The sequence below is a fragment of the Anguilla rostrata genome, chromosome 6 (genome assembly GCF_018555375.3).
Source record: "Anguilla rostrata isolate EN2019 chromosome 6, ASM1855537v3, whole genome shotgun sequence".
NCBI lineage: Eukaryota > Metazoa > Chordata > Actinopteri > Anguilliformes > Anguillidae > Anguilla > Anguilla rostrata.
Window position 1 is genome coordinate 48,991,085 of NC_057938.1, and position 15,922 is coordinate 49,007,006.

At 53.4% G+C, this 15,922-nt stretch overlaps 1 protein-coding gene across 1 annotated transcript in view; it reads left to right on the forward strand.

Moving 5' to 3' along the window:
- Positions 1-8,463: 8,463 nt before the first annotated feature.
- enah (ENAH actin regulator) overlaps positions 8,464-15,922 on the forward strand; it is a 70,504-nt gene continuing 63,045 nt past the window's right edge. The window contains 1 exon segment of the mRNA XM_064340256.1: positions 8,464-8,593. Within this exon segment, the coding sequence (XP_064196326.1) occupies positions 8,505-8,593 (89 nt within the window). The 5' untranslated portion in view covers positions 8,464-8,504.

Genomic DNA, 15,922 nt, shown 5'->3' on the forward strand with positions numbered 1-15,922 from the left:
GCGCCTCTGGAAGTTCCTGTTGTGCTCTTGTGCTTCTGGGCCGTCCACTTCATCAGGCGAATTGTCTTTTCCTTTTCTGGTAACTGGTGAAGGGCTCGGATGAGCACGTAGTGACTCAGCTCTTATCTCGAATGGCTTTTAAGCCCACGCTGGGGACCGGATCATTGTGTGTTGATTCCTGCCGGGCGCTAGGAGCGTTAGCTTAGCCGCTGTTCTCCTGCCCCGCTACCCTGGAGAGGTTGGGGGTGCTGGGTGGGGGGCTGCTGGGGGGTGTGGGGGGGGGGGTGCAGGCAGGGATAAAAAGAACTCATGACGCCTTTCAGTCAGCATGTTTATTCTTGGGAGGGGACATTCTTTCGGGCCTGCCCAGCCGGACGGATTTAGCCCCGAAGGAGTGGTCCTATGGGGTGGTCGGGATGAAGTCTACCGGCAGACTGGTCTGGAGTTAGCCACGACGCAGCAGCAGCAGCGCTACCGTGCAGATAGCTGAGACGTAGAGGCCGGTCAGAGCTGCTAGTCTAGAAGAAGCCAGGTCTTAGAAGACGGCCACGTCACTGGAGCGGGTTCCTACGAATAGCCTCGACAGGGGAACAGCTGCCGGGTAGAGCCTCCCGTTTGCGCAACCGAGATGACGCTTGACGTGTAAGTTCTTCTCGAGCCGGGGCTTAGCAACAGGATTGGGTTTATGGGTCGGAGAGGTGGCCGGTTTGTGTGAAGCGGGAGTGTACGGTTCTGTGAAAGGTTTTAGTACAACGTGGGGCGTTGCCCTCAGGGTGTCTGAGTGTTGCTTTTTGGGTGGGGTACATCCTCGCCTTTTCCCCCCGAAACGGCTTGTGAATGGGGGGCTTTTTGGGGGGGAGCTGAAAGGGGTCCTGGGGTGTTGCTCTGTGGCCCCAGTCTGAGCTGGGTCACCTGTCCCATAGCCTTCAGGTCCCATCTCTTCTGATTGGCGTTAACAGGCTCGTGTGTAATGAGGTTTCTCTCCCACTCTCATCTCGGACATATTAATAGAATGACCCCACTGTACTTCGCTGCTGTAGAAGTCATTCATCATTAAGGGTAATCTGTATCCAAGCTGGAGCATGGGGTCTGATGGAGAAATGCATGACAGTGCATCTTTCTGTCCTGTGTGTGTGTGTCTGTGTGTGTGTGTGTGTGTGTGAGGTCTCGGCCTTCATAAATGAGCACGTCCCCTGCCCCGCATGTGACATTGCCCAGGTCAGGGTGGGTTAGCGGTACGGACTGCGCCTCCGTCCTCAGGCCGGGGTGTTAGAGTCTGAAATGTTCACTTCTCTCCTCTTAGTCTGAACCCCCCCCCCCCCCCAGGCTTCATTGGCAAAGCTCTCTCTCCTAATGACCGTTTTACTGCTTGCTTTGTTCTTTTACGTCATGTGCGGCTTCAAGCCGCAAGCAGCCATGTTATTAAATGTTTAAACTGCAGAACGGATGATGGAGTTAGGACGGGTCCACTTGTTTTTAATGTTTTTTTTTTTTTTTTTTAAGTTGCTTTTCTCTTCTCCCCAGCAGCTTTTGCAGTTGACTCAGAGCGTTTTGGCTGGTTTGTGGTTGGAAACCCCCGTCTGGTTCACCGTAGAGCCGGCATCTCTTGGTCCGGCCCTCCGCGGGCACATGAGCTCGGTGGCGTAGAGCACCGTACACAGTTTGGGTTTCAGGGGCTCTCCTGTGGCTATTTTCTGTGCTCACCTGTTTTCCCCGGCCTGTCTGTATCCTATGACCAGTGTCTGCAGCTGCAACAATGACATCATTGTGAGGATGCAACACGAGGCGCCGTCTGATCAACCTGGGGCGGGGGGGTGGACCGGGGGGGGGTGGACCAGGGGGGAATTAGAATGAAATGTTCCGTGTTTCTTTATACTGTGAGCAGTTCTGAGTAATAGTGAGTCTCTTGTTCTCAGAGATAGTACAACAAATGTGAAATTCACATCTGTCTTCGATATAAACTATAAATGAAAGAACTATGTTTGTTTTTGCTGTGTGCCATTGATGGCTGTTACTGTATGATATCTGTGTATATTGAGATGCCCACTTGGCTGGGTCTCCCTTGGAAAAGAGATTCTGTATCTGAACTGGAACCTTCTGGTGAGGTAAAGGGGGAATAAAATGGTAAATATAAATGTAATGTGGTCTTAATAAATATAAGCGTAGAAAGTGGCTTTCCCATACGGGGCCTTGATAGCAGTGTGCAGTGTAAACGGCACAGGCTAACGAGGGATACGATTAGGCTGGCAGGCTATAGCCCAGTAGCACCAGGAAACCGATCACCCTTGTATTGCTTCTCCCAGGGGGACATGGTGCTCTGTAGCGCGTGCTAACCGTCGCTGAACTGCGTACGATAGCAGACTTCAGTTGCGCAGTAACTGGATGGCCTGCGCTTACGAGTCAGCTGTACCGCTTCTCTTGCCTGATTACAGGCTGCGAAGATAGAGCTGGTGTCAGCACGTTCCGAGTTTGTGGATGTCCCTGCGTTGCCTCACTGTCGCTCTGGTTGCGGTGCTCCAGCCTTAGGGAAAGGTTTTTTTTTTTTTTTTTGTGTGTGTAAGCCTCTCAAAAATGTTGTTGACATGCTCAGCAGGGGGATAAAATTCATTACCATGCAAATCCGCTCGCGACCTTGTCAGTAACGACGAAAGGTCGTGGGCAGAGGTGAGCGAAGCTCCAGCCATCTCTGTATCACTTTACCGAGTGGTCAGACCTCTTTTCTTCCGTTTTGTCTGTTCGTGAAAGCCTAAACGTGTGATCTGTTCCTTATTCGTACACCTCGGCTGTCCTCATTGATTTCTGTTCTCTGTGTTTGTACGGGATGTCCTTAAGCTCAAGTACACAATGGACAATTCATTTCTCTCCCTGATGTAGCCTTATTCTTCCTGTTTCTTTTAGACCGCGATATAGACACGTTGTGTCATTCAGGTTTTTATCACTACCTCGCTGACAAAGAGCTGTTGTTGGACTGATGACGTTCTTTAAAGGTTCAGTTCGCTTAACTGTAGCCAATCAAGCGATAAACCAAACTGCGTTTTTATTTCGCGAAGATAGAAGTTACATTTTTGTTGCCGGTTTTTCGTGAAAGCTTGGGTTAGCGGACGCGCCTCCCATAAATCATTCGATGAGCTCCTGTGAAGTCGCAAAGGCCTTTGGGACAGCCTCGTGGGGGAAAAAAAAAAAACTTCCAGAACAGAAAGTTCTTGGTTTTCTTTTTTTTTTTGTGATAAAGGTTTGTGTTGATGAGCCACACAGAACCCAGTTTTTCCTCTATTTACAACCGGTTTGTGACGTTCTCTGACTGATATGCTGTAGCCTCCTTATGTAACTTCTCTGTTATGAGGTCGCAGAAGACGGATGGCTGAAGGTTCGTTGCGAAACTCCGTGGAGAGCGGGAAACGCCTTCACGGCACCTGCGGAGCGAAGGTGCTGACGGACATGTTGTTCCGCGGGAACGAAGCGGGAGTTAGCGGCTGTTTCTGCGCGGTGTTTCTGCAGGAGCTGGACGCTGGACCCCACGGGGGCCCTATTCTGCTCCACCATGGCCCACATGTCCACTGATTCACCCCCCCCACCCCCCCCCCCGAGACACGAGTGTGTGTTTGAGTAACCAGGGAGCAGGTCGCTGTGCGTATTGCAAACACCGCGACCACTCCCACGGGTGGTCAGGGAGACAGGGCAGTGGATCAGCTGCTGGAGCCGTGTGTGTATTGGGCTCGTTCAAGGGGGCGTTTGTGTTCTTAGACAGCTTCTCTGAAGTTGGGACCTGTGTGTGTGTGTGTGTGTCTGTCTGTCTGTCTGTGTGTAAGCGAGCAAGCGTGTGTCATGCTTTTGTGTTTGGGCGTAGGAGTGTGTTGTATTGTTTAGAGACCTGTCAGGGTTATAAGTTGACAACTGTGATGGCAAGAAGCCTGTCTTGTTTCTTATTGTTGGTTAATTCCCATGTTCAGCTGAATTGGATCCTACCATATGGGTTTTGGGGGGGGGGGTGGAGGGGGTGGAATGAAGGAAAGCAGGCCTATCCAGCGTCATGTGTTTGTGGTAGAAGTGATGGGGCTGCCAACCACATTTACATAAAATCATCCAGCCTACTCCCCCAGCCCAAACCACACCACCACCCACATCCCCACCCCACCAGAGGAGAAACGTAAAACCGTAAAGCCCTTCTGTCGACGCGGCTGTAAAAGTCATTTTGGGTGAAGCGTGCCCGTTTTCTTCCCCCCCCCCCCGCACGGGGGCTATCCGTTACCTCCGTCTGGTTTTGGGACGGCCCGGCTGCTCGGGGCGGCGTCGTTTTGCGCGTGACATGGCGCGGGAGCGTCGTCCCGAAGCCGTCCCCCGGCGGCCCGCTCCCTGGGTTACGGTTCGGTGACATCACATCGCCGGCGTTCCAGCGAGGAGCCGCCATGATTCGCTGGCCAAATAGCCGCTTCTGTACTGAAGGAGCGCACTGTGTGTGTGTGTGTGTGTGTGTGTGTGTGTGTGTGTGTGTGTGTCTGTGTGTCTGTGTGTCTGTGTGTCTGTGTGGTGTTTGGGTGTTGGTTTGTGTTTTCGGGTTGTGGTGTGTGTGTCTGTCTGTGTGTGCGTGTGTGTGTGCAACTGTGAATGAGAGGGAACTTTCCGCCGATCACTGTGTGTAAGGTTGAACATTAAATGGCTAATTTACTCAAATAATTCCTTTTTAAAAATTATCTCTTAGTTTCTTCTCTTCGTTTCCTAACTTTTTTTTGTTGGCGTTATAGGCTATATTTAGATTAGCTGTACCAATGACTGAATTGCTCAATAAAACAGGTTCGTTGAAGTCAAAAGACTGGAAAATTGACTTCCTTCTCTGATCCCCTTCAGCTATTTATGTTCAGTATAAGATGTGCCGGTGCGTATTTATCCACGTCTGTAAAAGTGAGGTTTCCTTCTGATTGGCTCATCAAAAATGGCGAAAGCTGAGAGGGAGAGGAGATTGGTTGGGAGGAGGCGTATGGTACCCAGGGGGCGTGTCTACGGTAGCCAAACCTGGCAGCTGTGGACAAGGGGCCGTTTGTTTGGCTGTCTTATCTTGCGTGTGACGCTCTTCTTCGCCACGGTGCTGTTGGGATTCACAGGCTGTTGTGGCTGGTTTATGGCCCGGCACTGCCGACCATGTGACCACAACACCACGGTGCTAAGAGAGGCGGTCTGCGGCTCCAGCTGCCAATCACCTCGGTGACATCGCCTCTGATGTGAATCAAAGAGGAGCGGAACCGTCTGATTGGATCTCACTCCTCCGACCCCACCCTTGACCCCCACTCGCTGATCCGGGGTGTGCTGCCACTCAAGTGTTGATTTCAGAACAAAAACCCGGCATAAATCTGGAGGTAAAAGGAAAAATTTCCACTCCGCCAGCCTGCTTCTGTTTTTTTTGGCGGGACTTTGGCCCCTTGGTCTTTAGCCTTTAGCATTATCAGCTCCCCTGCAGCCCCTGAAGCTGCTCTGGCCCCAGACTCCCGAGAGTCGCTTCAGTGAACGTTTTAGCACGGGTTTGCTGAAAGCCCTTCAGATGTTGGGATTCATTTTTAAAGTCCACCCCACCCCCGTTTCGCTGCAGAACCGGGCTGAGAAACGTTAGACAAGATTTTGTCCTTGCTGTTGTGACCCCAACCCCGCCTGACCGGCTCATGCCGATTCGTACCGTGACTTCGCCTCTGCCGCGCGGGCATCATGGGAAGGCGTGAGGGGAATGAGCTGTGGGCGTGGCTTGCCCGCTGTACCAGGGTCGTAGTCACCTTCTCTCCTAAACGTCGGCGGCCCAAAAAATGAAACCTATGCGGAGCTGACCGTAAACAGCCCGGTCCTGTCGACCGTACGCCTCCAGCTTGATTCTTAATCCATGTCACACTACAGCTTGGATGGATCGGAAAAGTAGCAGGAAATGAATTTGTATGGCAGAGAGAAAAAAAAAAAAAAAAAGCCTATTTCCTGCACGATGCCGGATCGCGTGTGTGCCTCATTACCGCCATTGTGAGCCGTCAGCTGTGGCGGAAGACGCGCGGCGCGGGGTAGGGACCCCTCGAGTGGCGCTCCCGTCTTTTATCGCGGCCCTCCTGCCCCGCCCCCCCCCCCCCCGTTGATTGGCAGGAGCAGGAAGCGGGGCTGGCGCTGCCGGTCGGTTGGCTGTTGCCGTGGGAGAGAGCGTGTGTGTAGAGTTGCGCCAGCGCTCAAATGCTTGGAGTGGCTCCTCGTCCCTAAAGAGCTGGGGAGCAGCAGCGAGCAGCTTTCACCACTTTTAGAAAATCTGCTGGGCCTCATCTGCTGCTGCAGTCTGTGTGTCTGTGTCTGTGTGCACGTGTCTGCCTGTGTTTCTGTGTCTGTGTGCATTTGTCTGTTTTGTTTGTCTGTGTGCATTTGTCTGTGTCTGTGTTTCTGTATGCACTTGTCTGTCTGTGTTTCTGTCTGTATCTGTGTGTATTCATCTGTGTCTGTTCCTGTGTCTGTGTGTGCAAATTTGTCTGGCTGTGTGTCTCTGCCTCTTATGTCTGCTTGTGTGTGTGTCATGGTGAGTGTGCGTGTTTCTGTGTGAGAGTGTGAGGGACTGAATGGTGGAGTGAGTCTGCTTGGGTCATGGTTTTGGTATATGCATTTGCGCGTATACGCATATCAGAGAGAGTAAATCATGTACATTTTACATTTGTGTTTGTGTTCGTGACTGTTCTGCCAGGGTGAGTGCACAGTGAAAGATAAGTGTGCTTCTCAGCAGTAATTAGCTATGTCTCTTATTGCCTTCAAGTACCTGGTTTGTCAGCGGCTGGCTCTTGATGTTGTGACAGAGCTCGACGCGGTAATCATTGAGATTTGGGTGAATAGCGCGCGTGCTGCACTGTTGCTGCGGTGCCTTTCTCCCATCAGCCTTATGAAATATAGATGCAGCCTCCTCTCTCCGGCATCTGAGCTTTTGTCTGTAAACACCGGGTTTATGCCGCGTACGTACGGGCTCACGGAAATGGCGCTTTCCGCGAAAGCTCTCGCCCGGGATTCCCTGAAAACGGGCTAAAACCCCTCTCCTATAGGAAATATATTACTCGCGCCTCGTGTGCGTGGCAGAGCGGAAGAGAGGATTTGGCAGCGCTGCTGTTGAATCCATCTCCAAATCAGGAGGCATTGAAGGTAACTGCTGCATAACTGGAGTTCCCTCTCTGTGCCTGCATGATTAATGCTGCTGTTTAGGTCTCCGGTGGGGGGGTTGGGAGGGGGGAGAGGGGGGGGAGGGGCTGGCTCATTTTTATGCAGGCAGCGCTGAGGGCGCCTGCAGTTGGGGGCCTTGACTCTGAGTGACACAAACTGTGTCTCACAGCTGACCTGTCAATCATGGCTTTCTGTTCCTATGGCGCCGAGACCTGTCACCTCTGCCCTCCGACTCCCACCCCCCCCCCCTTCTGCTGCAGACAGGTGCGGTCACTTGGCATGCACATGCCAGGGCAGGGGCTGCTGGGAAGGTCAGTCCTCCTGGTGGCGGTGCGATTTATCAGGGAAGTCTGAAGTGGCCAGGACATCTGTCAATCACATCCCACATCTGTCAGGGTGTTAAGGCAGCAAGACGTGTGTGTGTATTTGTGTGTCGTGTGCATGTATATTTGTTTGATCGTGTGTGTGTGTGTGTGTGTGATATGTATGCACATGTGCTCGTGTAAGCATAGGTGTGCTTGTGTGTGTGTGTGTGTGTGTGTGTGTGTGTGTGTGTTGTTGTTGTCTGTGCGTGGTGTGTGTGTGTGTGTACTGGGACATGGTCCAGGTTGTCCAGTGCCAGTACCTTGAGCACTGAAACCGGTCCTCGCTCTGTGTGCAGATCCTTTCTTTCGCCTGCCCGCTGGGTGCACACAAACCGGGGGAATTTTCTAGAATTTCGGCAGAACAGAACCTCCTCAGCGCCTCCGCGACTCCCGCGAGGGCGGCTCCTCCGCAGGAGGCGCTGCTGGAGGGACGACTCCGGCTGTCAAGTTACCGAAGCACGCGAACAACTGCTCCCGTTCGCGCCTTTTAAAATTCACCTCCGGACAAAGCTAACCCTCTCTGACTGGGGAGGGGAGGGGGGGCACCGACGCTTTGGGGGGGTGACTGTGTGAGCCCCTGAGCCAGGAATAACGCTGCTCCGTGATTTTCATCTCCCCACCCCCCCTCCCCCGTCCAAACCAAACGCGGTCTTCCTCAGCGGCTGCGAGGACTCCGCGCCTGTTGCCAGGTTACCCCTCCGCCGCTGTAAAAAATCCGGAGTCCGCTCTCGCGCGCGCGGGGAGCGCGGAGGAGCCCCGTCGACCAGGAGCGCCCGTCTCTAAATAACGAACAGCCGCCGCGTTTCGGAGAAGGGAGCGAGAATGAGCCGAGGCGGCTGATCGGGGTGGGGGGAGGGGGGAGGGCGGCGGGAAGAGACGGCTGATCGGAGTGGGGGTGGGGGGGGGGTGGGGAGACGCACGTTTTTTTTTTCGTTAGCGTTCGCGGAGCGAGAGAGCGGCGTCCGACGGGAAGCCGCCGAAGCCATGCAGCTCCACACTTCAAAGCACTGCAAGGCGTCGGGCTTCATCCTGAACGAGAGATGCGTCTTGTCTTCAAAAATGGAAATCTACCGGTACGTAGATGCGCTTTCTCTCCTCGCCGTGCTCGTGCCCCCCCCTCGTCCCCTCCCCCCCATTTTTATATTTAAAATTGCTTCACAGACGCAGCGATCTCATGAAAGCAACTGTTGAATATTTTGGAGACGCCGTGCGTCTGCTTGCACAGTTGACGCCGCTCGGTTCGGTGGGAAATGTCAGCCTGTGTCGTTGCCTTGCATCTTGCATCAAAGCGTTTTGCACGTTTAATTGGTCAGCGCAGAAGGTAATTGGTTTAAGGGCATTGGTGACATTCACCCGTGGCTTTCTGCTAGCCCCGGGTTTGCTAACGTGGCGTTTCTGAATTATTGTGAACGCGGGCTTTCTTCCCTGCCACTTTCGGTTCTGCAGCTTCGTCTCCCCTCGTTATAATTTACGCTCCGCTCGCCTCCGGAAGAGATGGATTTGTCCGCCGCGATGGCTGAGGCGTTCGCTCGAACGGGTCCCCGCGGAGCGGTGCGCGAGCTGCGATCGGCGGCGGTGTTAAGTAAACAAGCGTTTACGCAGAGTAAGATGTGACTGTGAGGCCGAGGAGGGTTCGGCACCGCTCTGGGGTGATCAGGTGGAGCTCCGGACCCCGTCTGAGGGAGGTATACTGTTAAATTTGCGCGCGCGCTCATTTCGCGCCGTCGGGTGCAGAGCGCAGTCAGAAAAGCCTCGGTTTTCACGTCGGTCCGCGGCGTTCGAGAGGCGTCGAGCGGCAGGGAGCTCGAGAACGGCACCGTGTGGCCTGTGGAAGATCCCTCGCACCCGGTACCCAAAACAAACGCGGCTCGTCGGGTTGAAGGGTAACGAGAACCGCTTCGCACGCACGCGTTAAAGGCGCTGCGTTAGCAGATTGTTCGCGGTGGAACAGGGGGGTCTGTTTCCCAGAAATCCCTCCCTGTTTTTCTCCGAACGGGAGCGCAGTCACAGGCCTGAACAAAGCCGTTTTTCGGGGGTAACCGGTTGCGGTTTTTGGCCGTAAATCAAACACACAAACAGTTCTGTTTGTACCCCAGCAGTGCTCCACGGTGTTCCCAACTCACGAGCATTCGCTCCCGGAAATTGATGTGTGCTAACTGGAAAAAAAATAATTTAGGAGCAGGTCTACTCAATGGGGGGATGCATTAGCTTGCTAATGTGCTAACGTTTTTCAAGCGTATGGGGCGCATGCCCTCCTTGGGAAAAGTGTTAGCCTAGCCCCGCGCACCAGTCAGGCGGTCCTGTGCGACGACTTTCCCACGCGAACTCCAGCGGGTCCGAGAAGCCGGCCTGGCGGTAACTAACGCTGCGGCGGGTATGCAAAGCCTTTTAGCCCCGAGTGGGGAGACGCTGACAGAAGTGAACGCGCTCGACGGTGGCTCGTCCGCGCGAGCGTCTGCCGTTCGCACGAAGGGGCAACTGGCCGGCCCGGTCCGGTGATGACGGTGGCGGCGGCGGCGTTGCGATTGTTGCGCCCGCGTCGTTCTGCATGCTGGCGCTGAACGGATGCCTCGGTGAGCTGCGAGGGCTGACAGCACTCGTGCAAAACAAGGCCTCTTTTACATATTTTTCTCACTATGCAAAACAGCGCTCGGTTGTTGTTTTGAGGGAGCAGTTGAGGCTTGTGTTTCGTGCCCCGACTCGTCCCCCCCCGTCCTCGTCCCCTGACCCGACCCATGCTCAGGCACTGGCACGAAATGTCCGCGTCCCCCTGGTGCCGTAGGGTTGGCGGACCCCCTTGCGCAGCTGTGGTTTGCCGGGCACAGGTGTTGCGGTGGTGAGTCCTGGTGGTGGAGGAGCGAGGCTCTCTGAAGTTCTGCGTCTCGCCCCCCCCCCTCCCCCTCCCCCCCACATGGATCTCAGGAGAGAGAGGCTGGCTGTCCTTTGAAGCGGCTGCTGTCTCTGAGCGCTATCTTCGCTAATGAATCGAGCGCGGCTGGGGGGGGGGGGGGGGGGGGTGGGGTGGTGGGGGGGGGCGATCACGACTCTCGGTTTGAGCCCGCTCCCTGCTCCCGCGGGGGGGAATGGGGAGGGGGGGGGCTGCGATCGCTCCTGTGCTGTAGTCAAAGGTTAGACTAATTACAGGCTGTATGGAACGTGGCTGTAAGGAGATTGCAGACCCTCGTTGTCTTAAAGGCATCTGCTGTGAAATCTATGCATCGACCGTGCCTGTACACGTAAACAGACTGAAGAAGACAAACGAGGAATTACATTATGTTTTGTTTATGCACTTTGTTAATGCCCTTATCTGGGGTGACTTGCACGACTTGCCTTTTGTTCGTACTGTCTGTTTATATAGCTGGATGTTTACTTAAGTATTTCCGGATAAGTGCCACACTCACGACTTCAACAATAGTGTCACACCTCGGATTGGAACCTGCAATCTCTACCTTTAATGGGACCATTAAAGCTGCAACTTAACTGTTATACTACACTGGCTGGCCAAAACTGTAAAACTGTAACTTGGCTGTCATATGGTTGCAATTGTGTATTGCTATATTGCTGATCGTATTGATCAGAGAGCACATTGGATATTCTTGGTCGCAAGTTGTTTGCAGTGCAGTTTGGAATTAATCTGAACTTCTCTCTGAAAGGGCAAACTTGCTTTAAGTGCAAACTTTTTAAAAATGCCATGATGTGTCTCCAGGAGGGCCAATGTGTGTTCAGGTTTTTGTCTTGGAAGGCCAGTGTGTGTTCAGGTTTTTGTCCTGGAAGGCCAGTGTGTGTGTGCAGGTTTTTGTCCTGGAAGGCCAGTGTGGTTGCAGGTTTTTGTCCTGGAAGGCCAGTGTGTGTGCTGGTTTTTATCGTGGAGGGCCGGTGTATGTGCATGTTTTTGCAGCCACCAGTTACCCTGGCTAAATGAGCCAATTAGTCACATCCACCAACACAGGTTCACTTGTAGATTAGGCCACAGCAAGCGCTACAGTACAGGCATACGGGGGCTAGAACATTCATCAGCTGCTGCTCTTGTGTCAGCTCACGTCAGTGATTGGGGCTGATGAAATAATTGCGAGCAGAAGTTGGTCTGAAATCCTGAAACGGACATGGCGCTCCCTGCCCACTGCTGGCAAAACCTTGTTATTAAACATGATTCCTCACATTGGGACGGGTCCAAACCAAGGGGCCGGAGCCTCACGCAGCTCAACTGACATCATTTCTGCAGCTCTCCCCTTCAGTGCGCAGAGAGGGGCATTATGGGTAAAAGGAGGGCTTATTTGATTAATGTACTGAAAACCCAGATTGTGAAAGCTCAGCAGCATTTCATATTTTAATTGTGGGGAAACGCTTTGTGATCTCATTGTTCCCACCCCCCTACCCCCCCTCTCGATTAGCCATGGCACAAATGGAAAGAGAGCTGTCATTGTGGAAAGTATTAGCGTCGGTACTCTCTTGACTTTGAGCACTTTTGACCCTCTGCCAATGGGAGATGGTGCCAGGGCCCTGGAGAGACAGCCCCTCTTCAAGATGTCCGCCCTGCCTACGTGATGGTTGTAGTGATGTCGCCCGGAGCGGCCCTATTAAGAGTGCAGCGTGATTGAGTGCTCGGTTCCGCCAAACGTAGGCTTAAGGATGAGTCACGGATTTGATGGCCGGGTGTGTTTCTGAGCCCCCTTCCTTCTGTTTTTCGCGGGGAAGCCGCGCCTGTGACGCCAGCAGGGAGTGGGGGGGGGGGCTGGAGAGAGGCGGTGGTTGTCATGGGACGCCATCGCAGACCTTTCTGAAGCAGAGAGTGATGTTAACGGTGAACGCGCTGCAGCCTCGTCCGTTCCTGGCCCGGCGTCCTGCAGGCTGGACGGCAGAGCGCCTCCCTGTGGAGAGCTCGCCGTGTTCTCCGCGAGATTTCTGTCGCTCGGGGACCGCCAGCGCGGCTGTCATGCCATTCTCCCATGATGCCCTGGGGCTGTCGCCTCTCTCCCCCTCCGTTACAGTCTGAGTGTGGCTGTCTGCAGTGTGAGGGCTGAGTGCGCTGTAGTCTCAGACTCGTGGGGAAAATGTCCCACCCTTTAAAAAGCGGGAATATTTATTGAAATTATGTTTTTTTCTGTCAAACTGTGCCTTTGAAGTGTTCCTGTTCATGTTGAGCTGTGACGATAATTTCGATTGTTTTGGAGGAAACCGGCGGGTAGAATGTGTGTGCACGTGCACGTGCACGCGCACGTGTATGTGGATACATGAACGTGCTGGATGTGTTTTGTGTTGTCAGTTGTTTTGCAGGAGGCTCTCTTCTTCCTTCCTCTCTGCTCATCCCTCCCTCCCTCCCTCCCTCTCTCCTCTCTCTCGGCTCGCACACAGAAGGGTTATACATAAAACCCACCCACGCACACAGTGTTGCTACGGTGATGGCTGTAATTTCTCAGCCTATAAAAAGATTTTGAGCAAAGCGAGGGCACCAATGAAGTATTGTGACTTTAGAGTAGTGCTTTTTTTTCACGGCTCGAGAGAGGTGGGGGGTGGGGGCAAGGTGGCATGGGGCGCTCTCCCGAAAATTCCGGATAAATCATCAGGTTAATGAACCCGGAGGATGCGTGTGATTGCTGACGGCCTCACTCTGATCTGGGCTCACGGTGTGCAGGCAGCCGGGCTGAGTGTTGGGCGGGGTGGGGTGTTATGGTTCTGTCTCTGTCTCCGTTTGCATCTCTCTCACACGCAGTCCCCTGGGTTTAGAGGGGGGGGGGGGGGGGGGTTTAGGATGGGTTACAGAACAGCCCCCGACGGGGACGTCAGCGTCACCGTCTCTCAGGGCCGCCGAGGTCAGGAAAAATAAAATAAATCCTTTTCGGACCGAGCGTGTTGTGCAGCATGCAGGCAATTCCAGTTATAGGGATTTATGACTGTTTTGACCCTTTCCCCCGAACACACACACACACAAACACACACACACACAATCTCACACACTGACACACACATACACTCTCACATGCACACACACACACACACACAATCTCGCACACTGACACACACATACTCTCTCACACATACGCGCACACACACACACGCAGACACACACTCTCACACACGTGCACACACACACACACACACACACACGCAGACACACACTCTCTCACACGTGCACACACACACACACACACCCCGTTGTTCTCCAGCTGCAGTATCCGGGAGCAGCGGTGAAATCGCGGTGGTGGCGGCAGCGGCGGGATCGGCGGGGGCTGCGGACGTGACCCGTCGGGGTTTTTCTGCGTCTCCTCAGTCGGCTTTTAAAATCTGTTTACAAAATGAGGTTGTGCCAAAAACACGCTGTCACGCAGTCCGACGCGTTTATCCCCGTCTAAACGCAGCCTTGCTCTCCGCAGCCTATGCAGAACCCCTCATCTGTAACAGTCTGAGTGCTTTGCAGCTACTGCGATCGGCCGCGTTCAACACACGGCTTGCTCCCTGATCAGATCTCATGGACAAACCTTTCGGTAAAATGGGTAGAAGTGTAACAAAGGCTCAAAAAGGACTTTTCTTCCCGGCAGTTGTAATTACAGGGAGCCCTCCTACTACCTGTACGCCGTCAAAATTTTGTATTGACAAGCAAATTCGAATTCCGCAGGGGTTTTTAACGGCTTCCCCGTGCTGTCTCAGGACGTCCGCGGCTGAGCAGGCGAAAAGGAGGAAGGCATTGTGGGTATTATATTTTCTGGTTCTGGAACCCTTCAGGGAGGCTTAATAAATTGTAAATGATTTGTGTCCAGGCCGGCGCGTACAAATTAATTTAGCTGCGGTACATGCGGGGGGGTGGGGGGGGGATTTGGAGAGGGCGGTTCTACGCGACGGGCTAGCCCTGTGCGTTTGCGAGACGCGCGCGGTCGGTCGCTTAAAGTTTAACGACGGCGAAGGTTCTCCGAGGGGCGCGAGCCGTCGGGCGGGGCGTGCGCTGACAGGGCGCTCTGCGGAGCGAATGTCTGACAGCGGCGCGGTGACAGGCGGACGCTGCAAAGCCTCATGGGAGCCCCCCCGTCTGAATCCGGAACGGGGACGCATCTGACAGGTGACGAATTGACAGGAAGGGACAGGGGGACGTCTCGCACGCCCCTCGTCTCTCTCGCTCTCTCCTCCGGGTTTGGTGGAGGTGTGGCAGACGTTCCCCCGGAGGACCGTGCGGTTTGGACGTAACTGTGTCACGGAAAATGCTGAGCTCACAAATCAATATACCGTTTGAAGGAATGAAAAACCTACCCCTCCCCCTCCCTCTCGTTCTCTTTCTCTCCCCCTCCCTCTTGCTCTCTCTCCTCCTCCTCCCCTCTTGTTCTCTTTCAAGTGTTCTGATATGTTGTAGTTATTAATTTTTTTATTTTTAAAATTCTTATACAAGATTTCCTGATTTTTGTACCCATCGAGTTGTTGGTTGGTCAGGATGGTTCCCAGTATCCAATGAGATGCAACGTTTTTCCTTTAGCCACCATAAGAAAAAGGAATGAGGGAATGACGGGGAACATTTTGACATTCTTGTATGGGTTTACACATGCAAATGCTTTGATTGGGATTTGGGACGTCGATGTAAAAGCTAACGCTAGAGCCTTGTTTATCAGTCGATGAGGCTGGCTAAAGCTGGCTCTGCACACACAGAACAGTCATGAACAGAATGTAGATAAGGAGTGACATTCATTGACGTTAGCATTAGCAGTCAGTTAACTAGCGGTGGGAAAACGTACAGGTACGCTAACGAGTAAATGTGATCTCATTATTAACGGCTTTGGAGAGCATCAGTTACCCGTGGTGCAGTTGGTGGTACTGTTTTTCGCGTTTAAAGTTTGGTGAGCGTTCGCTTTGTTGTATTGTTCTCGGGTAGAGTGCTACTCCTGAATGTGCCGTGAAGTTCTACTGTGACCTTCACGCTTGTGACATCATCTCTTTGTGGGCTAATGGGTAAATAAAGGTATGTTTGCTGGTTGAAAAGGGTGCTCATGGGTTCTGAGAGCAGGGTGCTCGTTGAAGCTTGGTGCAGTAAATATGTTGGGTGCCGAGGGGTCTGAAGAATGGGGTCGAGGGCAGTTGTGTTGGGCAGGGGGGTTGTGGGAGGTTACTCCCCCATAGGAGTAGCCTGGGTCCTGTCACCACCATTGAGGGGTCTCTCGAATCCCTAGCTGGGTTGGTGTGAGACCACCTTTGCCAAGATATACTAATGAACATGCAAACTTGCAGAAAAGCAGTTTCCTACATTGGCTTCAGATATCTGAGATGGCATCAGCTCCAGCCCGAAAGGATGTGCGGCCATTGGGGAGATAAAAATCGACGTTGGTTCCCCAAAATACTGCGAGTGTCGACTTGGTGCTCAGTGGGTGATTGGTGTAAAATGTAAATCTTCGTTCTGGAATACAAGTCTCTGTCTGCACGGCCTC